The 26,877-nt window shown below is 58.6% G+C and overlaps 2 protein-coding genes across 5 annotated transcripts in view; one reads left to right on the top strand and one right to left on the bottom strand.

Annotated features, from left to right (window-relative positions):
• The window catches only part of RFX1 (regulatory factor X1), a 31,697-nt gene extending 15,169 nt beyond the window's left edge, over positions 1-16,528 (top strand). For 2 of the 4 annotated variants that reach the window (XM_030879866.2, XM_030879864.2), the window contains exons 4-20: positions 524-631; positions 1,560-1,676; positions 2,783-2,878; positions 4,348-4,442; positions 7,659-8,025; positions 9,848-10,029; positions 11,053-11,172; positions 11,263-11,378; positions 11,605-11,723; positions 11,806-11,915; positions 12,365-12,516; positions 12,591-12,688; positions 13,795-13,944; positions 14,039-14,247; positions 14,681-14,834; positions 14,918-14,963; positions 15,113-16,528. In XM_030879866.2, the coding sequence (XP_030735726.1) occupies positions 524-631; positions 1,560-1,676; positions 2,783-2,878; positions 4,348-4,442; positions 7,659-8,025; positions 9,848-10,029; positions 11,053-11,172; positions 11,263-11,378; positions 11,605-11,723; positions 11,806-11,915; positions 12,365-12,516; positions 12,591-12,688; positions 13,795-13,944; positions 14,039-14,247; positions 14,681-14,834; positions 14,918-14,963; positions 15,113-15,282 (2,409 nt within the window). In that variant the 3' untranslated portion in view covers positions 15,283-16,528. The remainder of the gene's footprint in view (positions 1-523; positions 632-1,559; positions 1,677-2,782; positions 2,879-4,347; positions 4,443-7,658; positions 8,026-9,847; positions 10,030-11,052; positions 11,173-11,262; positions 11,379-11,604; positions 11,724-11,805; positions 11,916-12,364; positions 12,517-12,590; positions 12,689-13,794; positions 13,945-14,038; positions 14,248-14,680; positions 14,835-14,917; positions 14,964-15,112) is intronic. The other 2 variants (XM_060297053.1, XM_030879865.2) reach the window with 2 other exon arrangements.
• A 97-nt stretch (positions 16,529-16,625) lies between these two features.
• DCAF15 (DDB1 and CUL4 associated factor 15) lies at positions 16,626-24,550 on the bottom strand. Its single transcript, XM_030879867.2, has 13 exons — positions 24,419-24,550; positions 22,736-22,833; positions 22,511-22,646; positions 21,767-21,873; positions 21,548-21,687; positions 21,292-21,462; positions 18,684-19,118; positions 18,487-18,578; positions 18,256-18,384; positions 18,078-18,163; positions 17,740-17,844; positions 17,547-17,662; positions 16,626-17,159 (listed from the first exon to the last, which is right to left on the bottom strand). The coding sequence occupies exons 1-13, from the start codon at positions 24,548-24,550 to the stop codon at positions 17,104-17,106; spliced, it is 1,803 nt and encodes a 600-aa protein (XP_030735727.1). The 3' UTR covers positions 16,626-17,103.
• Positions 24,551-26,877: the final 2,327 nt, after the last annotated feature.

Raw genomic sequence — 26,877 nt, 5'->3', positions numbered from 1 at the left:
AAAGCCCTGTCAGCTTTCAAGGGTGAGAGCACATTTCATGTGCCCTGTGGAGCCAGGCTCCCTGGACACAAACTCCAGCTCTGCTGCACATGGGCTCCAGGATCTCGGGCAGGTACTTTCACTGTCCTAAACCTCTGTGAAGTGGGGGAGTGACTACAGCATCAGGACTGTCAGGGCGATTCTGTGAGCTAGCAGGCATGCAGCACTAGAACGGCGCCTGGCACGGCACAGGTGCTCATTAAAAACACACAGGCCGGGCCTTCCCTGGTGGCAGTGGTTGAGAGTCCGCTTGCCGATGCAGGGGACAGGGGTTCGTGCCCGGGTCCGGGAAGGTCCCACATGCCGCGGAGCGGCTGGGCCCGTGAGCCATGGCCGCTGAGCCTGCGCGTCCGGAGCCTGTGCTCCGCAACGGGAGAGGCCACAGCAGTGAGAGGCCCGCGTACAGCAAAAAAAAAAACAACAACAGAAAAAACAAAAAAAACCACAGGCCGTTGTCAGTGAACTGTGGTCCTTCTGGCTCCAGGCTCTCCCCACACAGCGTCTGGTGGTGCAGAGCACAGTCCCAGGCGGCAAGAGTGGCCAGGTCTCCCTGACGGTGCATGGCACGCAGCAGGTGCACTCACCTCCTGAGGTAGGTGGCGGCCCCTTTGGCTACCCTCCCCACCCCTCTCCCCAGAGGAGTCAGGACTCACTCCTCCCAAGTCCTTGTTGACCCTGGCTGGGGTGGCTCGGCCGCCAGATCCTACCCCTGCTGGCTCTGAGCTGAGCCCGGCTCCAGGAGGAGGAGGCAGCTTCTCCCCTGGGTCGAGATGGGCCTTGAAGCTCCAGCTCAGGGCACTGCATCCCAGGAGGCAAAGTGGGCCCCTCTTCCCTTGACAGGGTGGGTAGAGGTTCCTCCTCCGACCACAGGATGGAATCCAGGGACCCCTGAACACCAGTGAGGGTGTGGAGGCAGGCAAGCCGTGGGTGGCCGGGAGCATGGGTGTCAGCAATCACAGCTCCAGGGCAGATCCCTGGCTCAGCCATTCAGTCCTGGGGACTCTGGGCAGGCCCTCAGAGCCTACTGAGCCCCGAGTTAGAAATGTGTGAAACAGTTAATGATACCCACTGTGACACAGCACGGCCCACAGCTGGCGGGCTCTGCAGCCAGCCCACCTGGGGTCAGCACCTGGTGCCACCACTCACAACTCTGTGGCCCTTCCCATCTGTGCGTCAGCAAATCATCTGGAAAGTAGGGGTGCCCTCACCTATCCTTCCTCACTTCAGGGCTGCAGCCCATCTGATGATGGAGGCAGCAGGTGGCCCATGAGCTGAGGCTCGAGTCCCAGCCCTCTTCGCTGGGGAAGATGGGTCTGAACTCTGAGCCTCGCATCTGGGATGACTGGGGCTGTGGTGCGGACCAGGCATTTGGATGCAAAGGATGGTTACCAGCTTAGGTGGTTGGCTACGTCCCCTCTGGCTGCTGCCCTCCCCTAAAAGCTCTCTGGACAGCCCTTCCGAGCAGGGTTTTGTCAGGCCCCAGCTGCTCCACACACACACCGTGTCTCCTTCCATTGCAGCGGTCGCCAGTGCAGGCCAATAGCTCCTCCAGCAAGACGGCTGGGGCCCCCACGGGCACGGTGCCTCAGCAGCTGCAAGTCCACGGCGTCCAGCAGAGTGTCCCCGTCACCCAAGAGGTGCCAGGCAAAGGCGGGCAGTGGCAGGGGCGAGGGTGCTGGCCAGGCGGCCTCTGCATCCTCCTTCAGTTGTCAGTGGGAGTTGCAGTGGCAAAGGCCTGTGAGAGACCAGCAGATGGGGGTCCAGCTCCAGCCTGCCACCTAGGCCTTTGGCAAGCACCTCTGCTTCTCTCCAGACTCCGCGTTCTCACCTAAATAACGGCTCCTCCCCGAGGGCCTGGGAGCAGGGCGGTTGGGGCCGCCGTGAGGATGAAGTGCGTCCTCGTGGAAAGCACCTAACACCGAGCAGGCACTGGAAACAGCTTCGAGAAATAGCCTTGGCCTCTCTGGGCCCATTTGCCTGGAGGAAACCCCAAGGCCAAGTCCTGGCTCGCCCCTAGGGGGCTCAGCGAGAGGCCTCAGCCTCCAAAACCATGCCCAGTCTTCTGGAGGAGGCCTCACTCTGAGCTGCCCGCCATGGCAGCCAGAGCAGGTTAAGAGGCAAGGGCTGTCTGCCGTCTGGTCGTTACCACTCAGGTTAGGTTCCCAATCCCCTGGAGAACCAGGTGAAACCATAGACCCTTTCCCTGGAGGAAAGCAGAAACCCCACCCTGAAGGATTCATAGATACTCTCCTGCCTGGCACCAGAGCCCCTCTGAACCTCTAGGCCTGGGTTCAAGTCCTGGCCCCATCCCTCAGCAGCTTCCCGCCTCCCAGCCTCTGTCCCTCACTGTGCCCTGAGGATAATGCCGCATGCCCTCCATGGCATGGCAGTGAGGACAGCCAGGTTCATGGGCATGCGGGTAACCCATGGAGGGAGTGGGGTAGAGAGCAGGGAACCCCTCAGTCAGCCCCAAGTTCAACTCGGTGCTACTTCCCATCAGCCTCGCCTTGTTGAGCCTGGGTTCCACACCTGTAACATGGCGCCCAGAGGCAACCTGATAATGAACCTGGAAGGCACTAGGTGCAGGGCCAGCAGTGAAAAGCTGGAGGAAGGTGGCGTCTTTCCTTATGGGGCTGCTGTGAGGCTTACATGAGTTCACGTGGGCGGGGGGTGGTGCTTAGGGGCAGGTGGGCAGCCATCATCGCCATCGTTACCATAGCCTGACTTGCCTTTCCTTCCCCAGAGGTCCGTGGTCCAGGCCACTCCACAAGTGCCCAAAGCTGGCCCCGTGCAGCAGCTCACAGTGCAAGGGCTCCAGCCGGTCCACGTGGCTCAAGAGGTGTGTGTCTCCCCCACCTACCTCTGGGCAAACTGGGGCTAGGCCTGGGTTGAGCTGGGGAGGGGTGCAGGCCCCTCAGGCCACAGGGAGGGAGTGGAGCTCCCCTGGGGGGATGTGGGTGGGTAGGTGGGGAGGCAGCTGGAGCCTTCAGAACCCCAGCCCCATCCTGGGCTCCACCTCTGGCCCTGGGCTGCGGACGCGATCCTGGAGCCTTACTCTTTCCGGGCACCTGGCAGTTTAAGGCCCAGGTTTTGCTGAGAGAGATCTTGGTTCTCCCTTCCCTCACACGGGGTGGGGATCTTCTGGTCGGGTTGCTGAGTGAGCTCAGCAGCCTCGTGGGCGGTGGAGGCCTGGAGCCCCACCCGCGGCTGCCCCCGGTGACCCCCCAGTGTCTCTGTTTGTCCTCCAGAGCTCAGGCAGTCAGTTTCCCGCTAGGAAGGCAGAGCAGCAAGAGCCCCGGCCCACGCCGCCACCGGAGCCGCCGCCCCGGCCGCCCACGCCTGGGCCCGGGCCGGGCGTGCTGGTCCCGGAACCGCCAGCGTGCAGCGGGGAGGCCCCGCAGCTAGGCAGCCCCGAGCCGCCGACGCCCCATTACGAGCCGGGCGCCGAGCAGTGGGTGGAGCTGGTGGGCGTGCTGCCCCCGCACCTGCTCCTGCCGCAGCAGAGAGTGGTCCTCGAGCCACGGCCCGGGCTCCTGGCCCGAGCCAGCCCCGACCAGAGGGTCAGGATCCAGAGAGTCCCCCAAGTGCTAGTGTTCGGCACGGCCGCCACGGCCCTCAAAGTAGGTGGCGGACGCATGGGCGGGGTGCAAAGAGCGGGCGGGGGCGGGATCCGCCGGCCCCGGCCCGCGCCCGGCCCCGCAGGCCCTGTAGACCCCACCTCCACCCAGCCAGTCTGGGGACCCACCTCTGATTACCCCTAAATCGGGCTCCAGGTCCCAGGCTCTGCCACTACAGACTGGGGTGGGGGATGGGGTGGGGAACTCAGGCCCCGCCCCTAAGACTTTGTCAGTAGTTTCAGATTTTGGCCCACAAACGGGGCCCCACCCCTGGCCCCGGCTCCGCCCCTAGCATCCGGTTCAAGGTTTCTAGGCCCCGTCCCTGTAGACAGGGGTCCGTCCCTGATGCAGGCTCCAACCCTGAAGCCATGTCTGTAGTTCCAGGCTCCGGCTTTAGTGACAGCCTTGTACCAGGACTTGGCTCTGCCGCTGGGTTTCAACTTTCACGCCCACGGTAGGACCCTGTCTGGGGTCCCCTCTGTGCACCTCAGGCCCTACCTTTACTGTCCCCAGCCCAAGCAGAGAGTCCTGGCTTCTCCTGACACAGCTGATTCCCAGCCCTGGCCCCGTCCAGGGTATTCAGAGAGCCCAGAAGTGCAGCCTTCCAGCTGGGGAGCTGCCAGACTTTTAGAAGCAGAGGCGAGGAGCTGGCTCACCCCTGACCCTCTGTGTACCCTTCTTCCTGTGCCAGGTGCAGCAGCTCCAGCAGGTGCCAGTCCCACATGTGTACTCCAGCCAAGTGCAGTATGTGGAGGGCAGTGATGCCAGCTACACGGCCAGCGCCATGTGAGTGGGGAGGAGACTGGGGGAAGGGACAGGAGGAGGGGCATGGGTCTGCCCAGGACCCCCTGGGACTTGAGGCCCCAGCCCCCAGCGGACCAGCCAGCCTTCAAGGCCTCAAGTGGCGGTAAAGCAGAGGGGACCCTGGCAAGTTGGGAAGGGCATCCCAGCAAGGCATAAGAGCTTTGGAATCAGGTTGGTCTGGTTCTATGCAAAAAAACAGAAAACAAAAATGGGAAAAAATTTTTTTTAATTTTATAAGATAAAAATTTCTAAGGAATAGGGAATGTTAAACTGTGAAAAAAAAGTTTCCTTCACTCCTGACCCCCAAACCTGCCCCAGAGGGGAGGCTGTGGCCCATTTCTTTGTTTCCTCCCAGAGATACTCTGAGAATAGAAATTACCCCCTTTCTTTGCTCAGAAATAGAGGCAGCGTGTTCTGTCCCCTATCTCTTCTCCTGCCTTGTAGCTCGAAGCTCTTCGACCATGTGGGTCCCAGTCACATTCTTTAACTGCTGTGTGATACTCCACCACACAGCCACAGCATGAATGACATAGCCAGTCCCCACCCAGCCAACACGTAGGTGACTTCCACTCACTGGTGCTGCGCACAGCTCAGCGTCAGCATGTGCCACATCAGGCAGATGTCAGCCCCAGGCCTGCCTTAACCCCGGCTCTGGCTCCTTGCTGGGGATGCTCCATATATATTCCCATGGAGAAGGATCTCCCCTTCTCCATGGGAATAATTCCAGGGCTTATAGTCTCTAGTTGTTGTTTCAGTTTTTGAAGCTTCATTTGGCTTTCTTTGCATTTGCCTGATTTTCTTCTTATGTCCCTGCCACCTGTTCTTGTGGGCATGACACTGGGGGTGGATTAGCTCATGGAATGACTTGATCTCTCGGCCCTGATGCTGTGGCTGACCCCAAAGGGTGTGACCCTGGCACCTGAGTCGTGGTCTACAGCATGCAGCTACCTCATAGTTCTGTTGATTTATTTCCAGTGCTGCCAGTCTCTCTTATCTGTGCAGTTGACCAGAGCTGGCAGGGACCACAGAGGACATTCCAAAGAGGAGCTGGTCTCCCGAGGGCCCCCAGGGGCTCCTCTGCCTCTCCTGGTCTGTCTTTTGCTTCTTTTTCTTTTTTAATAAAATTATTTATTTATTTATTTTTGGCTGCATTGGGTCTTCGTTGCTGCGCACGGGCTTTCTCTAGTTGCGGTGAGCGGGGCCTATTCCTCGTTGTGGTGCACGGGCTTATTGTGGTGGCTTCTCTTGTTGCAGAGCATGGACTCTAGGCACACGGGCTTCAGTAGTTGTGGCACACAGGCTCAGTAGTTGTGGCTCATGGGCTCTAAAGCACAGGCTCAGTAGCTGTGGTGCAAGGGCTTAGTTGCTCCGTGGCATGTGGGATCTTCCCGGACCAGGGCTCGAACCCATGTCCCCTTCATTGGCAGGCGGATTCTTAACCACTGCACCACCAGGGAAGTCCTGGTCTGTCTTTTGCTTCCGGTTCAGTTCTTCCTTCTGTGTTTATGTGTTTGATCACACGGAGTCCATTGTTGCCATCAGATTCTTCTGCTATGTGAAGTTTTTGAGGACACTGTATCTTATCTCTCCCTCATAGTGGGTCATTACCATGTTCCCAGCCCTTTGCTGGTCCAGATCCCCACGCTGACCAAAGCCACAGCCCTTGGGCCTCTGTCCGTGGCCCTGTCCAGCTTCTGTCCAGAGATATACACATTCATTTATTCAGTCATTCAGCAAACAGTTACCAAAGCAGTGTTTTCTGGGAGCACGTGTCGCGTGTAGGGTGCTGGGCTGGTTTTGGCTCCTGCCGAGGTGGGCATGGGCACTTACCAGTCCCTGCTCAGGTCACGCACTCTGGGTGTCACTCGTGCAGTAGATGTGAACTGATGCGAACCAGGGCACAGTGATCAAGAGCTGCATCCTGGTGTCTGATGGGCAATGCTGCGCACCTCAAGTGATCACATCCCCCAGCCCAGTCTCTCTCCTTGCTGCCCGCAGAGGCCCCCGAGACGCCCTCCGCTGCATCCTTCAGCACCTTCTGAGCCAGGCCGCTCCTGACGGGCCTCCCTCCCTTTCTGGATTCTAAAAATTTAACTTATGTTTCTAAATCACTAATACATTGAGAGGGCTCAAAATTCAAAACTGTGTCCAGCCACGTGTGGTGAAGCGCCTGCCCCCAGTCCGCGGGCCCTCCACCCTCACAGACGGCAGATACAGATACGAAATGCCATGTAATCTCCCCCTTCTTCCCACTCTCTGCACCCTTCCCTGCCTCTTTTGTTCACCTAACCGAATGTTCTGGAGCTTGTTCTTTGGCAGGACCCCAAGACCTTCTTCCTCCTCCCTCACCCCTGTGTAAGATTCCATCACCTTTTAACTTGACATCCCACTAAAGATGGACCCCCCCCCCCCCCCGCCAGTCATTTTTACTCTCTTGCTATGATTTGCAGCCTTGAGCTCATGTGACCTGATGCAGATCCTGGGATAGCTGGAGAACTCTCCGGGGTGGGGTGGGTTTCTGGGTCAAAGGGAAACACATCTGTACCCCGATAGTCATTGTTGACCAGCCCCTCAGGGTGACGGCTGCTGGATTTAGAAGTAGAGCCCCCGCTTCTCCAGCACCGTCTTCCTGCCTCATGTGCCTTGGTGTGTACCACCTTCTGAAGTGCCCTCAGTTTACCTTTGCACTTGGCCTCTCCTCTGGCTCCCTCGCTAAGGCATTAACTCCCCTGTGGGGGACCTTGTCTCTCTCATCCACTGTTGGGTCCAGCGTACCTAGAACAGTGCCCAGCATACAGCAGGCACTCAATAGTTCTTTTTTTTTTTTTTTCCGGCTGCAGTGCGTGGTTTGTGGGATCTTAGTTCCCTGACCAGGGATTGAGCCCGGGCCCCTGGCAGTGAGAGCGTGAGTCCTAACCGCTGGACCACCAGGGAATTCCCTCAGTAGTTCTTTTTATGATTTACTGAAGTGTGTAGCCTATTGCAAGTTACTTAGCTCTTCCAGTTCCACTTCCTCCCATCTGAAGTAGGGACTCCCAAGTCAGGGGGCCACTTTGAGGATTAAGTGAAAATTTGCCCATCATGCACCTGGGGTGATGCACGGGGCTGTTGCTTCCTGCTCTCCTTCTCCCCCCTCAGTCATGCCCCTGTGCCACCCAGCTCTTGTCCCCTGACTCTCTCCCTCTACTTCTTTTGCAGCCGCTCCAGCACCTACCCCTACCCCGAGACGCCGCTGTACACGCAGACAGCAGGCACCAGCTACTACGAGGCCGCGGGCACGGCTGCCCAGGTCAGCACACCTGCCACCTCCCAGGCGGTGGCCAGCAGTGGCTCTGTGCCCATGTACGTGTCCGGCAGCCAGGTCGTCGCCAGCTCCACCAGCAGTGGGAGTGGGGCCAGCAACAGCAGCAGCGGCGGCAGCGGCGGCGGGGGAGGCGGTGGCGGGGGCGGTGGCAGTGGCAGCAGCAGTGGCAGCGGAGCAGGCACCTACGTGATCCAAGGCGGCTACATGCTGGGCAGTGCCAGCCAGTCCTACTCCCACACCACCCGTGCCTCACCAGCCACTGTAAGTGCCAACCCAGGCCCCAGGGGAGGTGGGGGTGGGAGGGGGACCCTGGGTGGGAGTGGTGGGTGGTGGATGGTGGTTGCTGACCACCGTCAGCAGGAGCCTGGTTAGCCTGGTGTCAGGATGCTCAGGTGAAGATGGCCTTGGATTGAATCCTCGCTGTGTGGCCTCAGACAAGTTACTCAGCCTCTCTGGGCCTCAGCTAATATGCATGACGCTCTTGGAGCTGTTGTCCAAGAAGTGTCATCTACTCTGATAGTAACTGGTGATGGCGGGTAGATAGCAAGGGGAGGGAGATGCAGGCACCACCATGCAGGAAGCTGCCCCGAGCAAGGTTCTATGTCCATCCCGAAGGCAGCGAGATAACCTTCCTCTGCCTAGCGTGGCTCTGTGGAGCAGCCCTAGATCCTAATCCTGACTGGGCCCCTCACCAGCTCTGTGACTGTAGGTGGGTTGTCCTGGGGTGGTCCCCGTCCTCTTGGAGCTTGACGTCTGGTGTGATGGCTTCCCCTCATTTTTTTTTTTTATTCATTCATTTATTTTTGGCTGTGTTGGGTCTTCATTGCTGTGCGTGGGCTTTCTCTAGGTGCAGTGAGCGGGGGCTACTCTTTGTTGCGGTGCGTGGGCTTCTCATTGCGGTGGCTTCTCTCATTGCGGAGCACGGGCTCTAGGCGTGCGGGCTTCAGTAGTTGTGGCTCACGGGCTCTAGAGCGCAGGCTCAGTAGTTGTGGCGCATGGGCTTAGCTGCTCCATGGCATGTGGGATCTTCCCGGACCAGGGATAGAACCCGTGTCGCCTCCACTGGCAGGCAGATTCTTAACCACTGCACCACCAGGGAAGTCCCTTCCCCTCATTTTTAACTATCGCCCTCTCCCATGGCGACCCATTGTGGACCCCATAACCAAGACAGAAGGTTTCTCAGAAGACAGGACCTCCCTTATGCACCCATGCAGCCTGGCTTCTAAGTCTAATATTTTAATGCTGGTCATAACCCACATAACTGATTTCATGACTCCCTAATGGGTCCTGAAAACATGCTTCGCTAGACCAGTGCCGTCCAATAGAACATCCTCCAGTGATAAATATTTTCTCTCTGTGCTGCCTAGTGCAGGGGCCTCTGGCCATATGAGGATATTGAGCATTTGAAATGTGAGTTTCAAGGTCCCAGGAACTGAGTTGTTTTTTTAAAAAACTATTTTGAAAGAATTATAGTCATAGAAGCTGCACAATAGTACAGAGATCCCTGTGGACCCTTCACCCAGGTTACCCCACTAATTACATTTTACGTAACCGTAGTACAGTATCTAGCTAGGAAACTGACATTGGTACAACGTGAGGGTGTCTACTTCTGTGTCTTTTTATCACATGGGTAGGTTTGGGAAACCACTATCACAGTCAAAATGCAGAACTGTTCCGTCACCACACACCCCTCCTGCTAACCCTTTGTAGTCACCCTTGCCTTCCTCCCTCCCAGCATCCCTAACCCCCGGCACTCATGAATCTGTTCCCCATTTCTCTAATGCTGTCATTTCGAGGATGTTCTATGAATGGACTCATACTTTACGTGACCTTTTGACATTGGCTTTTTCCATTCGGTGTAAATTAATTTAACAGCTCTGTGTGGCTGGTGGTGACTGATTTGGACAGTGCAGTTCCAGAGAGTTCCACTGGATTTAGTTCCCATGGGTGATTGTGATATGACACCCTCTCCAGTGCGGTTGTCAAGATCACAATCAGAAATAAATATAGAGAGCACTTAGCAACGAGCACTTGAGAAATGGAAGCAATTCTTAGCATTCTTCCATCCCTCCTCGGGCCCCAGGTCCAGTGGCTCCTGGACAACTATGAGACAGCCGAGGGTGTGAGCCTGCCTCGGAGCACCCTCTACTGCCACTACCTGCTGCACTGCCAGGAGCAGAAGCTGGAGCCCGTCAACGCCGCCTCCTTCGGCAAGCTCATCCGCTCTGTCTTCATGGGCCTGCGCACCCGACGTCTCGGCACCAGGTGGGGCCACCTGCCCCTGACAGTCCCTAGCAGCCACAAGGCCCAACCTCACCCTAAGTTACCGAGGTCCTCAGCTCCCCTTGTCCCCTCGCTCACTCCACTCCAGCCCCACTGACCTCTTCACAGCTCCTCTGACACTTGCATGCTCCTACCTCAGGGCCTTTGCACTGCCTGTGCCTTCTGCCTCACGTACCCTTTCCCCACCTCCTGACTCAAACGTCCCCTGACCCCCTTAACTAAAACTCCAGCCTTCCCTCACCTCCTTGGCATCCACCCCCCTTACTTTATTCTCCTTAGCACTGAGCACCATCCAGCATGCCTCTTACGTTACTTCTCCTTTCTGATCTGTCTTCCAGTGCTGAAATGCACGTCCCTTGAGAGTGCAAGGGCTACACCCAGTCAGTGCTTAATCAGGGCCTATGAGTCAGTGAATTCACGTAGGAAGGAGCAAGGAGCCCTCCCATGAACCCGCTCTCGCCTGCCTCTCCTTTGCAATCCCCCACACCTCTCCAGTCTGAGCCCCGCTCTTCTCTTGGTTCCAGCTCCCAGCTTAGGCCTTAGACATCACCTCATTCATGCATTCATGCGTGTGTACATGCGGAACCTTGGGCAAAGTACTGCATGTCTCTGTGCCTCAGTCTCCTCAGCTGTCAATCTAGGATGCTAGGAGTACCCTTCATAGGGTAGGGATGAGGAGCACGTGGATTCGAATATGCTAAGTGCTCAGAACAGTGCCTGGCAGATTGTTATGACTAGCAGGCAGCAAATACCTGCTAAGTGCCTGCCCCTGACTCTGGCCCTGTCTTCACAGAGCTCAGTCTGCAGTTGGGGGCCTCTCCTTGGCACCCATAGTCCCTGTGGCTTCCCCAGCCCAGCACCCCCAGCTCTGTGGAAATATGGGTCTAGCCCCCTGGGCTCTGTTCGGCCCCCTAGCAGAGAGGAGAGGCAGGTGTGATGTGAAGCTCCCGGTGGACGATCGGTGACCACCCCCAGCCCAGCCCTCATCCTCTGCCTCCCTCCCAGGGGCAACTCCAAGTACCACTACTATGGCCTGCGCATCAAGGCCAGCTCACCCCTGCTGCGGCTGATGGAGGACCAGCAGCACATGGCCATGCGGGGCCAACCCTTCTCGCAAAAACAGAGGTAGGAGGGCAGGGCTGGCCCGGTGCTGGCGGGCAGGGAAAGGCATGGCAGCCCATCTCCACTCCAGTCCTCTGCCTATCCCTTCTCCAGGCTCAAACCCATCCAGAAGATGGAGGGCATGACCAACGGCGTGGCCGTGGGGCCACAGCAGGCCACTGGGCTGTCGGACATCAGCGCCCAGGTCCAGCAGTACCAGCAGTTTCTGGGTGAGGGCTCCCTGGACTCTGGGGTGGGCCCAGGGCAGGGTCTGTGGCCCCCGGAGAGTGTGCAGATGGTTCACTTGTCCTCCCGGAACCTCTTCACCCCCAGTGCACACGGGGGAACTTCTGCTTGGTAGCAAAGTGGTGCCAACTTAGCAGGGTCCCAGGATGGGGCTCAAGGGGGCAGGCAGCTGGGGGATGAAGGGGCTCACGGCGTCTCCTCTGCCCCCAGATGCCTCGAGGAGCCTTCCTGCCTTCTCAGAGCTTGACCTCCAGGGCAAAGTGCTGCCCGAAGGCATCGGGCCTGGGGACATCAAGGCCTTCCAGGCCCTGTACCGGGAACACTGTGAGGTAGGGCATCTGGGCAGTGGGCAGGGGCGAGGGAGGGCCACGCTGCTGCTCAGCCCCCTTGAGCATCCAGCCTCCCCAACAGGCCATCGTCGATGTCATGGTGAACCTGCAGTTCACCCTGGTGGAGACGCTGTGGAAAACCTTCTGGAGGTACAACCTGAGCCAGCCCAGCGAGGCACCGCCGCTGGCTGTGTGAGTGCCTTTGGGGGAGGGGGGAGGAAGGGAGGAGGCTGGGTACCATGTGAGTCAGCCCCCAAGGCTGGGGTGGCCAGACCTCAGACTTCATGCAGGAGGGGGGGCTCCTCTCTACCCCTGCAGTTTGTGGGGTGCACATGGCCTTCTGAGCCCGCCTCCAGAGTGTGCATTGGTACCGGTCTGATGCTCGGTGTTTGGGATGGCGTGCCCCACCAAGCCATTTCCTCCCTGCGGTGGGTAGATGCCTGTGCCCCAGTGTGCAGGGTGTTAAGATCCCTGTCTGACCCTGGGGGCAGTGGGGTCTGTGTCAGCCTGACCCCAGGAGTCTTCCAGAGACAGAGTACCTGCCTGACCCCAGGGTGGGGTGAGGGTGCTGTGCCCTTCTGACCCTGGGTACAGGACCATGGAATGTCCTTGTGACCCCCGGGTGGGGTGGGTGCCCACAGGCACGATGAGGCCGAGAAGCGGCTGCCCAAGGCCAGCCTGGTGCTCCTCTCCAAGTTCGAGCCCGTGCTCCAGTGGACCAAGCACTGTGACAACGTGCTGTACCAGGGCCTGGTGGAGATCCTCATCCCCGATGTGCTGCGGCCCATCCCCAGTAAGTGCACGGCCCCTCGGTCCCCGCACCCCACTCCACCCCTAAGTCCTGACCAGCCCCCCTACCGCCCACAGGTGCCTTGACCCAAGCAATCCGGAACTTTGCCAAGAGCCTGGAGAGCTGGCTCACCCACGCCATGGTGAACATACCTGAGGAGATGCTGCGGGTGAAGGTGAGGGCGTGATGGGGGCTGAGGGGCCCGCTTGGCCCACAGCCCGGGGCCTCCCTCCCGGCTGCGGGGGGGCTGGGGGCCTCGGTCTCCTCTGCCTGACAGAGGCGGTAAGATTTGTCCCCGTGTCTGTCCCATCAGAGTGAGCTTTGGGCGTTGTGTTTACAAACCAGCTTCCTCAGGAGCCCACTTCTGAAACACAACCTGTTTGTGGTGTTTTGTATGCAACACGGCATCTTAAAAAAATTAAAACCAAATGCACACTTGAAGTAGTTCTCTTCAGAGAGCTTCAACAGAAAGTGCTTTAGGTGTTCAGAAAGAGATAAAATCTTAAAAAAACCCAAAAAACCAAAACCAAAAACATCTATAAGGAAACAGAATAGCCCTCTTTGTCAATGCTGCACATTCACTGACTACCAAGATGTGAGGAATTAGATGGGGTGTGCTTGCTCTTGAGCAAAAAGAAAAAAAAAGAAAAGAGAGAGAAAAAAAAAAGTTTGTTTTCAAAGTCCCGAAAATGCCAACAAGACAGCTAAACAGAAAGGGATGTCTGAGGAATGACCCCTGGGTACGCTGGACACAGGGCTGGGGTTGGGGGCCTGTGGAGAGAGTAGAAGCTGGATCCCGGGGAGCCCTTCAGAACGGGTAAGACTTATGTATTCATTCATTTATTCCACACGCATTTATTGAGCACCTGCTGTGTGCTCGGCATGGCTCTGAGTGCAGGGAGCACAGCAATGACCAAGATGCACAAAACTCTGGCCCTCCCGGAGCTGACATTCAAGGGAATAATAATACAAACAAAATGAAACCGAAGGTTATGGAAGTAGTGCCCTTTCTGGGCAATGCCCTCCGAGATTTACTTGTGTCCTTTGGTGAAAAATAATAATGCTGTTCAGATACAATACATTGAATTTTTTTGGAGGCATTCTTTGGGTGGGTGGTCGCCCAAAGTTTGAAAACCCCGACCCTTTGATCTCCCAACGAAAGCAACAAGGTACATTCCTCCCTTTTAGGAGAAAGAAACAGGCTCAGAGAGGTCGCATTGGGTGGGGCAGGGGGCTGTGCGGGGTGGGTTCCGCGGAAGCCACAAGCCCTGGGCCCCACAGGTGGCAGCGGCCGGCGCCTTCGCGCAGACCCTGCGGCGCTACACGTCGCTCAACCACCTGGCGCAGGCGGCGCGTGCTGTGCTGCAGAACACCGCGCAGATCAACCAGATGCTGAGCGATCTCAATCGCGTGGACTTCGCCAACGTGCAGGTGAGCGTGGACGGGGCAGGCGAGCGTGGGGCGGCCCGGCGGTTCGGGCCCGGGGCGGCGGTTGAGCCCCGGGCACCCGCCCGCTGTGTCCCAGGAGCAGGCCTCGTGGGTATGCCGCTGCGAGGACCGCGTGGTGCAGCGGCTGGAGCAGGACTTCAAAGTGACTCTGCAGCAGCAGAACTCACTGGAGCAGTGGGCGGCCTGGCTGGACGGCGTCGTGAGCCAAGTGCTTAAGCCCTACCAGGGCAGCGCCGGCTTTCCCAAGGCCGCTAAGCTCTTCCTCCTCAAGTGGTCCTTCTACAGGTGCGCGCTGGCTGGGCGGGATGCGGGCGGGGAAGGGGCTGGGTGGGAGGACGATCCTCCCACCAGGGCCGGACCCAGAGAAGGCTCCTTTGCTTCGGGATCAGGCCAAAATGGGACCAGTGAAGGCTCCGCCTCTTCGAGGAGGGTGGGGCTGGATGAGCGCCCCAGCCCCACCCTCTCTGGCTGGACCAGAGAAAGCCCCACCCCCTGGGGGGACTCGGGTGCCTTTTAGAAAGTCGAGGGTCCTGCTGGTGGTGGGTGGGGCTCGGGCCCTCCTCCCTCTCTGAGGGACGCCTTCCCTCTCTGACCGGGAAGCCTGTGCGGGGCCGGGCGGTGGTAGCTGGGCTTGCTCGGGCCTGGGGTCCTTACGGCAGGGAAGAGGGGCGCGGGGCGGGTCCCGGCCTGAGGATTTCCTCTCTGTCGCCTCCCACAGCTCCATGGTGATCCGGGACCTGACTCTGCGCAGCGCCGCCAGCTTCGGCTCCTTCCATCTCATACGGCTGCTCTACGATGAGTACATGTACTACCTGATCGAGCATCGCGTGGCCCAGGCCAAGGGCGAGACCCCCATTGCCGTCATGGGCGAGGTGCGCACGACGGGTCCGCTGAGGGCACGGGAGGGGTGCCCCTAGGCAGGACCCTCATTCCTTCTCCTCTCCCCTCCTTCCAGTTCGCCAACCTGGCCACCACGCTGAACCCCCTGGACCCGGACAAAGGTAGGTAAAGCGTGCCCCTACCGAGGGCCAGAGTCCAGGGGGTGGCGTACAGCGAGGCTGGGGTGGAGGAGGCGGCGGTTGGGGAGCCATGTGGCGGCCTGGTGGCGCCGCCGCCCCGCGCTGAGCCAGGCCTGGTCCGTGTACCCCAGACGAGGAGGAGGAAGAGGAGGAGGAAAGCGAGGACGAGCTGCCGCAGGACATCTCGCTCGCGGCCGGTGGCGAGTCACCCGCGCTGGGCCCCGAGGCTCTGGAGCCACCGGCCAAGCTGGCGCGGACAGACGCACGTGGCCTCTTCGTGCAGGCGCTGCCCTCCAGCTAAGCCTGTGGCCTCCCCCGCCGCACCCCGCCGCCCCGCCCGCCCTACCCTGCTGCCCCTCCTCGCCAGGGTCCCTCACAGCTTCTGTGGCTTCGCTGTCACCGCTCCAGCCTCGGCTGGGGCCGGGAGGGGGCCTCCGAGACAGGGAAGGTAAGGGGGTCCCTGCCCCGGATGGAGCGGGCACAATCACAGGGCCGGGCGGAGCCGCAGCTGCAAACTCTGACACAAAAGACGTGCCTTAAGGAACCCGCCGACGTGCCCAGGTGCCCCCTGGGGCAGCCAGCTTGGCCCTTGGCCCCAAAGGCCGCAGCATCTCCCTCCCCCACCCCCCCCAGGGGGCAGGCAGGCAGGCCCCCTCCCTTGCAGAACTGTTAACTTATTCAGCTCGCTGGCTTTGCACAGCCTGTCCTAGGCCCAGCCCTGAGCCCCGGGTGGGCGCAGGTGGGCATCACCTGGGGACCCGCCACTGTCAGCAGCAGCCCCGGGATCCCTCCCCCAGCAGCCCCACCGCTTCCCACTCCTTGGTATAAGTGCAATTAAAGCTGTGGGTGTCGCATCTTCTCCAGAGCTGGGCCCTCCCTTGCCCCGCAGCCCTAGAGGGGGGCACTGCCCGGCCTGGATAGGGGGAGGGCAGAAGGGGCACCACCTCCAGCTTCCAAAGAGCAGCAGGCTGGACAGGGCGCCAAGCCCAGAGGGACCTGCTGCAGGCAGCGGGCCCGGAAGTGCCCACGCCTGCCCCAGCCAGGGCTGGGTGCTCCACTCGCTCAGATCCTGGACCCCGAGTCCTGGGCCCTCCTCGCCGCTGGTCTGTAATGGAATCTCTACGCTCCTACTCCCGCTGGAGACCGTGCTTCTCCTCCATGCGTGCGATCCCCGCCCTCCACATGACTATTGTGCGATTTGTGAGCGCCGCCTGAGCGGAGTCGATAACTTGTTGGGTTTTTTTCCAACCATCATGGCCTTATCTGTTCCGGTTTTCTCAGTGTTTTCAACCTGTGAGATAGATGTTTATGGCAAAAAGCGAAAAAAAGAAAAAACAAACCTGATCTATTGTATAAAAATCACTATTTTGTGTGCTCCGTGTGCTCCAGCTTTTGGGGTGGCTTGCCGACTCCCCCTCCTTACCCCTCGGGGCCTCCCCTCTCCTGGTGGTGGAAGTGTCCACGCGTGTGGTAGTCTAGTGTGCCGAGCTGTTTTCTACCTTTTTGTAGTCTTTCTTAAAACACAATAAATTCCGCTGTGATATTTGCCTACTGCTGACTTGCTGGGCCTTGGTGGGAACCTTGGGGCTGGGGGCTCCAGCTGGGCCCCGAGCACCTGAGTGGCAGGCAGTAAAGGGAACTCAGTGAGGTTCAGAAATAAAACATTTATTATGTGAAGAGGAACAACAGGGCCGGGAAGGGGAGGTGTGATGGCCACGAGGTTCACCACCTCAGGTCGGGGGAGAGGCTGGGGGTGGACAGGGCAGGGGTATGGGATCCATCTGGCCTCCCTGGGGTGTGGGTAGGGGGGCAACGTCCACACCTGTAGCCGAGAAAAGGGGCAAACTCGTGAGGAACGAGGGCCCACGCCCAGCTTAGGGTGAAGGCGGGCGCTCAAGGCTGGTGGGGCAGGGGGCTCCCTCCCTCTGCCCCTTTCCAACTTAAATAGGCATAAATAAGAAGCGTCCAGACTCTCAGGCCACCAGGGGCTGCCCCGCCCAGCCCCCTTCCCGCAGCCTAACACTAGTGCCGGTCATCGGTCGGTCGGCAGAGGCTGCCGGGAAGGCGGCCAGCTCCCAGGCCGCGGAGGTAGTTGGAGTCAGTGTCCAGGGCGGCCGGGCCCTCACAGCACAATCCACGTGTATCGCTCACTGTCTGCCAGAACCTTCAGTGAGCACCCTGCAGGGAAGGGTGGGGACAAAGCCTTGGAACCTTGGCCTGCCCAGGCTGTAGGAGAGGCCTCTTTCCCTGACTTGATATGGGCCCAAAAGGTTCTGGAAAGCAGGCACTCTGCAAAGTTATGTCTGCCTCCTGCCTGCAGCCTTTCAATAAAATGTCTGTTGAATGACTGAATGACTGGCCGGGGGCCCCCAGGTGCCACACCTGAGCTGGCCCCCTGGCCTTGGCCTGGGCTGCCCTCCCCTCACCCAATGCCACGGCGTCCACTAGCTCAGCCAATGTGCTCCTCCATTCAGCAACACTTAGGGATTAGTGCGTGCTCTGGGCCTGGCCTGGCCCCAGGATAAGGACCTCAGTCCTGGACTGTCGTCAGGTCACGGGGCCCACCTTTGTGCAGCGCCTCGTTGGTCATCCTGTTGACATAACGGCCGCTGCTCTCAGGCACCAGCCACTTCATGACCATGTCCACGCAGCTCTTGCGGTATGAGCTCCAGACGCTGCCGCTGAGGGAGAGGGGGTGAGCAGTTCTCCTCACCCTGGCCCAACCCACCCCCAGCCCTGGCCCCCAGCCCTGCCTCACCTGGTCTGCCCTTTGACCTCAGTGAGGTCGCCCACGCTGACTGTCACAAAGATGCCCGTGTTGAGGTCCCATGCCACCTTGAGGCTGGTGTGATAGGTCTTTGGTCTACAGCGGGGAGGGATGGTGAGCAGAGGAGAAAGCGAGTGGGACCACAGGGTCCCTGAGCTTGAACCCAGGCTACCCAGAGGGGCCTTTATCTTTGAAGCAGTAATGGAGCGGCCAGTCCAAGTTTTGGTGGGCAGGGGGAGTCTTCTCACATCCCCCCTTCCCCCCACTGAGAGGTCTTGAGTGCAGGACCCCGCTGGGCAAGGGTGAGGGTGGGGTCCCTGCCCACTCACCGGAGCTGGCCCTCCTCGGTGGGGGACGGGAACGCCAGGAGCAGCAGGCCAATGTTAATGAGGACCTGGTTGGTTTCTGGGCAGACCTGGGGGGTGGGGTGTGGATGGTGACACACACTGAGAGTGCTGCCCAGAGCTGGGAGGCCCTGGGCCTGCCCTGCCCGACACCTGGGCCCACCTCCAGGATGACAATATCGTAGTCACTGAAGGAACAGAACTGGTGACCCCAAGTGGCATCATGGCGGATGACCTCGTTGATGACATACTCGAAGTCCAGTGTGAGCTGCTCCACTGTCAGGTACTGACCCTGTGGACAGTGGGCAGAGGGGGAGGGGGAGGATTGCGCCAACTGCCATCCCAGCAGGTCCCCCGGGAGCTGCCCCTGGGCCTGCCCGCTGCCAGCACCAACCTGGACGGCAGCCTGCTCCCGCATGGGCCGTAGGTTGCGGCCGCGGAGATCAGTCACCACAAAGGGCAGGGAGATCTTGTCATCCTCCAACTCTGAGGGGGCAGGATGTAGGGGTAGGGATGGCGGTAGGAGGCCTAGAGGCCCCTCCAGGCCAGCCTCCCACGCCTGGGACCCCACCAGGTGGGCTCCCCGCTCACCATCCTCTGGCTCCGTCCCCTCACCAGACCCCAACACATAATACAGCTTGGTGTAGTTGACGTATCCAGGCTCGGAGGCGGGCACCTCTGCTGCAAGGGGGCTGTCCCGGGGCACCGCCTCCCCACCTGGGGCCAGGGGCTCAGAGGGCAGGCGGCAGCGGCTGCTAGAGGGCCCCGGGCAGGGGGGTGGCCGGACTTCCTCCGAGGTCCCGCCCTTGGCCTCTTTGGCCCTGCGGAAGATGTCAGCCACAAACTCCTTGGCTTTGGCGATGGCAGGCGAGTGCTCGGGGGCCCCAGAGGGCCGGGCTGGGGCCGCTTCAGGGCAGAGGGTGGGGATGACAGGGGGCATCTCTGGGCTCTGGGGCCCAGGGGGGCTGGGAGGGGCCGGGGAGTAGGTGGTGTGGTCGTACAGGATTTGGCAGAAGCTGCTATCACCTAGAACATAAAAATAAAGTGATGGATGTGGGAAAGGGGTCAATAGATGAGTTCAAGTCCAGAATGCTCTTCCGATCTCCCTCATTATGCTGGGGGGTTCTTAGAAATCCACCATGAGGAGATCCCTTCAGAAGATGTACGTATTCTGAGATCAGTCTGAAACACCCAAAAGGGAAAAAGGACTTTTACACACACACACACACACACACACACACACACTCATGTTCATTCAAACCTTCCTCTTGAGCATCTGCTGTATGCCACACACTGAGGACTGAACAAGACAGACAAAAATCCCTGCGCTTGGTAAGCTGACATGTCATCATCATACCAGATAAAAGCCACTTAAGTTTGACAGTTTACTACACAGCCCTCTGTCCTTCCCAACGCGAGCCAGACCAGCACAGGCACAGACTGCCCGAATCCCAGGCCTCTATGACCTCATCTGACTGGGAGGCAGATCCCCCTCTGGGGAACGTCAGTGTGGAGAACCCAGTGCATTCACGAGCAGCAGCATGGCCAGGCCCTGGGCTCTGCCTGCCCTGCTTCATTTGGGCCCCCCTCAAGCAACCCTTGGAGAGGGGAACTGTCCTCCCAGTTCAGACTCGGGACTGAGGCTCAGAGAAACTTGTCCAAGGTCGCACTGAGAGATAATACAAGTCTGCCAACGAACTCCTGTCTGCCAGAGTGGCGGCGCTTCTTCCGGAGGGGAGGGGGAGTGAGTGGAAAATGTTCAAGTCAAAACTCCCCCTCTGTGTGAATACCCTCCTAGGGTGAGATGAGTGTTAACCACTGATGACAATGCCCCTCACCTGGGCTGTGTGCACACGGGCTGAACCCTGTCCCATGTGGTCCTTCCTAACGGGGCAGGGGGTGGCGGCCCCATCCAGGCCTGGCTTGTTGGGGGCTCACGGCTTGGCGAGAAGCAGGGCCTCGCCCATGCCGGCACAGGTGGCCAGGGCAGGGGTGGGAGCCCCCTGGACAGGCCTGAGGACAAGCACCCTGCCCCTTGCTGGTCCGTGGGCTTAGTTATATACATAGACTCCTCTTTGCATGTCCATTACCCTCCCACACCCCTAGGGACAACCATTTTAAGTGTAGTTAGTGGGCATCTTTTCTTTTTTTTTTTTTTTTTTTTTGGCTGCACCGCGCAGCTTGCAGGATCTCAGTTCCCCGACCAGGGACTGAACCCAGGCCCTAAGTGAAAGCACGGAGTCCTAACCACTGGACTACCAGGGAATTCGCAGTGGGCATCTTTATTTGACTGCATTCTGGCAAAATTGGAACACGTCTTAAATTTAAATATAAGTGGTATCAGTATCAGGTGACAGATCTTCTTGTGTTTCTTCTGCACTTGAACATGTCTTTAAGGTACACTCTCCACAGATGTGCATGCTGGGGCTCTCCCTGCTGACCCAAGGGAAGCGCCCACCCTGTGCTACCTCCCCAAACCCCAGCGATGGACACCAGGCAGCCCCTGGCTCCTGCCACCAAACCTTCAAACAGGTCTGGGTGCAGCGCTGCTGGGCCACAGGCACGTCTGTTGCCATAAGTCCCTGGGAGAGCGGGAGAGCCCCCAGGGCCCCACGCTGCCACCAGCCAGTGGCATTATCCAGCTTTTTAACATCTGCCACTCTGCTGGGGGACATCACCTGATTTTCACTGGCATTTCTGCGATCATCAAAGATGTAAGAAGGCCATCTGTCCACTAACCACTCCCTGAAATTTTTAATCAACATTTCTCTTTTTGCGGAGAAGAACGCACTGTACTGTCCAGCATGGTAGCCACTGACCGCACGTGACTACTTGAACTTAACATGACTAAAACTAAATTGAACAACTCAGTTCCTTGGTCACATGAGCCACGGTCAAGTGGCTACTGGTGGCAGCTAGAGCAGATACAGCAGATCTGGAACATCCCAGCCCTGTGGAAAGTTCTACTGGACAGCGCTGGGGTGGGGAGTGGCTGGGTTTGGATGCCACATTCCCACTTCCTGGCTGTGTGACCTTGGATGAGGGACTTCACCTCCCCAGGGCCCTGGTCTCCTCATCTGTGATGCGGGGTAGTGACAGCACCGAGCTCGCAGGGCCGCTTGGCCAAGTCATTAGGTCACAGGGCCCCGAGGCTGACAGCGCACGCGCAAAGGGCCTGTCCTCAGACCTAGGGGCCTACCTGCCGAGTGGACCGAGACGGCGCAGGCCACCAGGGAGTAGCTGGTGTTGAGCAGCACCACCTGGTCCTTCTTGAGCTGGAAGGCGGGCTGGAAAGTGGGGAAGGGGTAGACCACCTGGTACTTGGTGTGCAGCATGAAGCCATGCCGCAGGCACTGCGCGCTCGGGTCACCTGCAGCGACACAGGCCACGCAGGCTCAGCTGTGGCCCCAGGGCGGGGAAGCAGGCAGCCTGCGCCCCAGGCCCCGGTCCCTCACCTGGGTGGGCGCGGCTGGCGTCCCGGCAGGCAGCACAGCGTCCTGGCGGCGGCACGGCCACGGTGCTGATGTAGATGTCCCGGTGGTTCTCGTCGCTCATCATCATCATGTTCATGAGCATGCCGTTGGCTGAGCGAGTGCTGGGGGCCAGCACAGCCTCAGAGCCTGGCCCAGGCGCCCGCCCCACCCACCCCTGACCACCCTATCCCTAAGTCTCACTTGAAGCCGAAGACAATGACCTTCGAGGCGTCACTGGGCCACTCGCACACGGTCAGGTACAGGTCACTGTAGATCTCCTCATCCTGGAAGAGCCGTACCTGCCGGACCTGAGAGGCATGTTTGGGTCGGGGGTCCGAGCGGGCCCAAGGCCCACCCGAGGCCGCACCAGCCAGCAGTACCGGGCCAGGGAGCCCCAAACAGCCCCCACCAGCACCCCTCTGCCTTCCTGAGGACAGGCTGAGGAGACTCACAAGCATTTCCCCTCACAAGTGGGGGACACAGGGAGGCCGGGCCCAGGAAAGGAGACGGCCAAGGAGAGCCCTGCCCCAGCAGAGGGGGCTCAGCCAGACACATCGGTTCCAAGCCCAACCCACCCTGAAACCTGTTCTCCCCTCTGAGCTCGTGTGTAAACTGGGGTTAACGGCACTCACGTCCTGGGCTGGGGCATTTGAGGAGTCGAGGTCAGGGCCTAAATTGGGTGTGGCAGCCTGCTGGGTCCTAACAAAGCTAATGGGTCCCTCCTGGCTTGAGCCCTCAAACCATATGAAATGGCTGCCGTTTACCCATTTTCAACTCTAAAAATGGCGATTTCCTACACTTCGACCTAACACTTGGAGTCTCAGCAATGGCCCCATGAGTACGCTGTTCTCATTTGCGGACATGAAACCCGAGGCTCAGAGGGGTGCCGTGACCGGTGGGAGCCGTGCTGTTGGAAGGGATGCCCAGAGTCAGGCCTGGCCCTACCAGCCTGAGCTTGCTGTGGACGTTGAACTCCCACCAGTACAGGTGGTAGATGTAGAAAGAGAAGTCGTCATCCCCGCTGCTGCTGGTGTAGGAGAGAACATAACGGCCGCACTTGGAAAAGCCCAGGAAGATGTGTCTGTGTGGATGGGGAGAGGGGCAGAGTAACCAGGTCAGGGCCAGCCTGACGCCCCACCCAGCCACCCCCCTGCCTGGCCCCAGCCTCACCCTGCATAGAGAAAGTCTTCGTCCACAATGTTCTTGAGAGAGACGCAGACCCTGGGTGGCAGCTTCCGGAAGAGGCGAGGAGAGAGCTGCCCACTGATCTGAGGAAGGGGCAGCCAGGGCTCTTGAGGCGCCACGTGGCGGAAACAGCCTGCAGCCCCCCAGTCCCCTCACCCAAGGCCGAGCAGCACCTTCGGGGTCCAGCCCAGCCATGCAGGCCTACTCCCTGACAACCATAGCGGTCCAGGGAGGTCCAAGCTCTGGAAGGTGCAAACGGCGTGAGCCTGACTCTCCACCAGGGACCCGAGCCATCCTCCCACCTCCATAGCCTCAGGGTTCCTCTTGCCTAAGCCCCCAACCTTTGAGGACTAGGACTGGCATCACCGCCCCCAGTCACCCCTGGCCCACACTGGGCCACGGAGCTGCCTTCCTGAAGGCTGCCTCACTGCACAGTGAGCTGTGGGCCTCGAGAACCGCTAAGGAGCCTGGAATGGGGGCTTGACCAACTACACTCACCTGTTCCCGACCCACTAGCCCATACACGGGGCGCACAGGCCCCTCGGGGGCCAGCTGAGGCAGACAGAAGGGTAAACCTGACCAGTGACCTTCCAACTCCTGCCCAATTCCCCCTTCCAACAGACTCCCTCATCCCAAAAACTTCACCAAGGACGGATTTGGGGGGCCAGGCAGGCACAAGTTGGGCACTGGGAGATCAGAGCACCTTGGACCCTGCTATCCAGTCTAATGGGGGAGATACAACCCAGCCCTCAAGGAGATCCCAGGGTGGAACAGCCCTGTCAGCGAGGCCCAGGCTGCTGGGGAGACACAATCCCTGTCCAGGGAGCTTCCAAGCTAAGGGCGGAGCCACAGCCCAACCCAGGAGCAGTCAAGCTGAGGGTGGAGACTGTCCCTGCCCAAGGAACTCCAGTCAAAAGGAGAAGCCACAGCCCTGCGCTCACAGAGTTCCCAGCCTAATGGACAAGGCACACTACTCCCAATCCATGGAGACACAGACCTGCCCCAGTTGCTGCTGACCTGACAGCAGACTGTCCGCCCTCCCGGAGCTCCCAAACTGATGGGGGAAAGATCCCAGCACACTGAGAGTTTACAGTATCATGGGGAGACAGAGCCCTGCTCAGGTAGCTGAAGATCAGGCCTTCTCCAGGGAGCTCCCTCCCATTCAATGCGGGAGGCAGACGCAGCTACAGGAACTCCCAGCTCCCCTGTGGTCAGAGCTGGACAGAGAGAGGAACCCCAGGCGGAGGAATCCCAAAGCCGGTAGCAAGGGCTCTGCCAAGGGGGCGGTAAGGCTCCATAACGGAAGGGCCGTGGGAGCAGGGTTTTGAAAAATGAGTCTGACCCTGGATCGCCCCCTTCCTCCTTACTCCCCCGGCGGCCTCTAAGGCCCCCTCCATCCAAGCCCCCTTCACGGGGCCCCGCCCCCAGCCCCTCCATCCAAGCCCCATCCCCGGGACCCCGCCCCCAACCCCCTTCATCCAAGCTCCCGCAGCAGCCCCCCCAATCCAAGCCGTCTCCCCGGGGCCCCGCCCAACCCCTTTCCTCCGAGCCCCCCTCCCCCGGGGCTCCGCCCCCAACCCCTCACCCCGCGAACGCCCTCCCTCCCTCCGCCTCCCTCGTCCCTCCTCCCCACCCTTCGACGCGCTCCTCCCAGACTCCAGGCCTCACCTTGACCCGCTCCAGCTGCTTGAGGACGTGCTCCCGCCGCCGCCCCGTTGCCCGCTTCCCCCCGGCGCCCCCGGGGCCGCCGCCGCCGCTCCCGGCCCCGCTGTTCCGCTCCGATTTCGAGCTGGGCGCCATTTTCACCCCCTCCCTCCACTTCCGGAGCAACCGGCCTCTTAGCCCCACCCCCTCCGCCTCTTCATTGGCCCTTTCTCGGCACTGCCGCCCGCGGGTTGGGTGAAAGCCCTCACTCAGGGCCTTTGCCCGCTACGCCTGTCCATCACAGCCACCTCGGCCCTTGATTGGTAGAGACGGTACAGTCCCCGCGGCCTGTCGCCGTATTCCCGCCTTCCCGCAAGGACGCCCCCGTCAGAGGCCCCATTTGCGCCCCTCGCCGAGATGACTTTGACTCAATAGGCAGAGGCGCCCATCAGTCCCCACGGCGTCACGCCCCCTTGTGGCTGGTGGGTTTCCATGGAGACCCAGGTGGTCCAGGCCTGTGGGCGGGGCGATGGGAGCCTGTGGTCCAGAAGGACCAGAATTCCCAGCCCAGGGATCTCCGCGCCCCGTCCGGGTGCGCGGAGGCCTGGCGAGCATCCCGGGGCCACCGGGCCGGGCCGAAGGAAGGGATTTGCAAAATAAAAGGAAGAAATTAGATTAAAACATCTTTCAGATGGTCTGGGGGGCGACCTGACTGGATGATGATGATGGTAATAATGACAACATTAATCACTTGTATATCACTTTACACTTACCAGAAACAGTTCTGAGCTTACGGTTCTATGTAGTAGGTCGCTGTTATGCCCCTTTTATAGATGATAGTAATAACAATTGTTTAATGTCTGTTATGAGTATCATCTTCCTGTGCTTTTAGTTCATTTAACTTTCAAAACCGTTTTGGAGATGGGTCCTTTTATTATCTTCATTTTACACATGATGAAACTGAGCCTTACAGTGTAGCGTTCCTGAATGGTACATATATACCCCAGATGCAAACTGCTACTATAATTAGAGAAGAATCAAATGGATCTGGCTCTCATATTCTTCCAAGCCTCTCACATTCATTTATTCAACAAATACTTATTGAGCACCTACTATGTTCTAAGCACTGGGGATACAGCAGTAAAAAAGGCAGATAATAAACAAGGAAATTAATTTATGTTATCTAATTCCAGCTAGGATTAGAGAGGAAGGAAGAAGGCTGCTTAAACAGGGCAGTTAGTGAGGGACCCTGTGAAGGTGAGGAGGAGGAATATTCCAGCAAAAACAAAGGTTTCAGGGTGGCAAGATTGAGAGACCATAAAAAGACCAGCTGGGCCAGAGCAGGAATGAGCAAGGAAGAAAGTAAGAAAGGAAAACAGACAAGGAGGAAGCAGGTAGGGAGTATATGAGGCTTGTAGGTAAGAAAGACACCTGGATTTCACTCTTAAGGGAGAGGGAAGGCATAAAAGGAAGTCTCTGGAAGGTTTTTAATAGAAGATGATGGAATCTGAGATGAACTTTAAAAGATCATTGTGATCCAAAGAATTAAATACCCATGAGTCCATACTGGTATAAATAAATGATTGAATAAATAATTGGGGGGGTGAAGGCACCAATCTTCCTTATAGAAGATGAGGGAATAATAATAAAAGTAGGGGACATCCCTGGTGGTCCAGTGGTTAAGAATCTGCCTTCCAATGCAGTGGACACAGGTTCGACCCCTCTTGGGGGAACTAAGATCCCACATGCCATGGGGCAACTAAGACTGCCCGCTCTAGAGCCCATGCGCCACAACTAGAGATCCCTGGCACTCTGCAACTACTGAGCCCTCGCGCTCTGCAACTATTGAAACTGCATGCTCTAGAGCCTGTGCACCACAACTAGAGAGAAGCCTGCGCACCACAACGAAGAGCCTGCGTTCCACAATGAAAGATCCTACGTGCTGCAACGAAGACCCCGCAACTAAGACCTGATGCAGAGAAATAAATAAACAAACAAATAAATAAAAATAATAAAGGTAGAAGGAATGAGGGAGGGAAATAGAAAATCATCATCACACAATTACCACAGTAATCATTGCAGCAAGCAAGGTCTACCAACGGATGCTAAAATTCATGGATGAAACTTGAAGGAGAAATAGGACTTTTGCCTACCCTAAAGGTATCTCTCCTAAAATATTTATTCAGTACTGGCAGTTTTTAAATATATGTCCACAAATTATTTGATGTGCCTCCCTCCAGGAGGTGGAGCTTAATTCCCCTCGTTGGGTGTAGGCTGGATTTAGTGACTCACTTATGAGGAAGAAAGAATGGAAAGGGGACAAGTAAACTGGCACTGAAGAAACCTGGCAGATACCACCTCAATCAAGTGATCAAGTTTACCATCAATAGTGATAAGTCATGTGCATGTCACGGGCTCTTGATGTGATGTGATGACACTCGCACCTCTCTGGCATCGTCTCCAAAACCCATAACCTCCATCTA

This window comes from Globicephala melas, chromosome 3, assembly GCF_963455315.2.
Source record: "Globicephala melas chromosome 3, mGloMel1.2, whole genome shotgun sequence".
NCBI classification, from domain to species: Eukaryota; Metazoa; Chordata; class Mammalia; order Artiodactyla; family Delphinidae; genus Globicephala; species Globicephala melas.
Note: the sequence above shows the minus strand (reverse complement) of the source record. Positions and strands in the feature narration are given on the sequence as shown.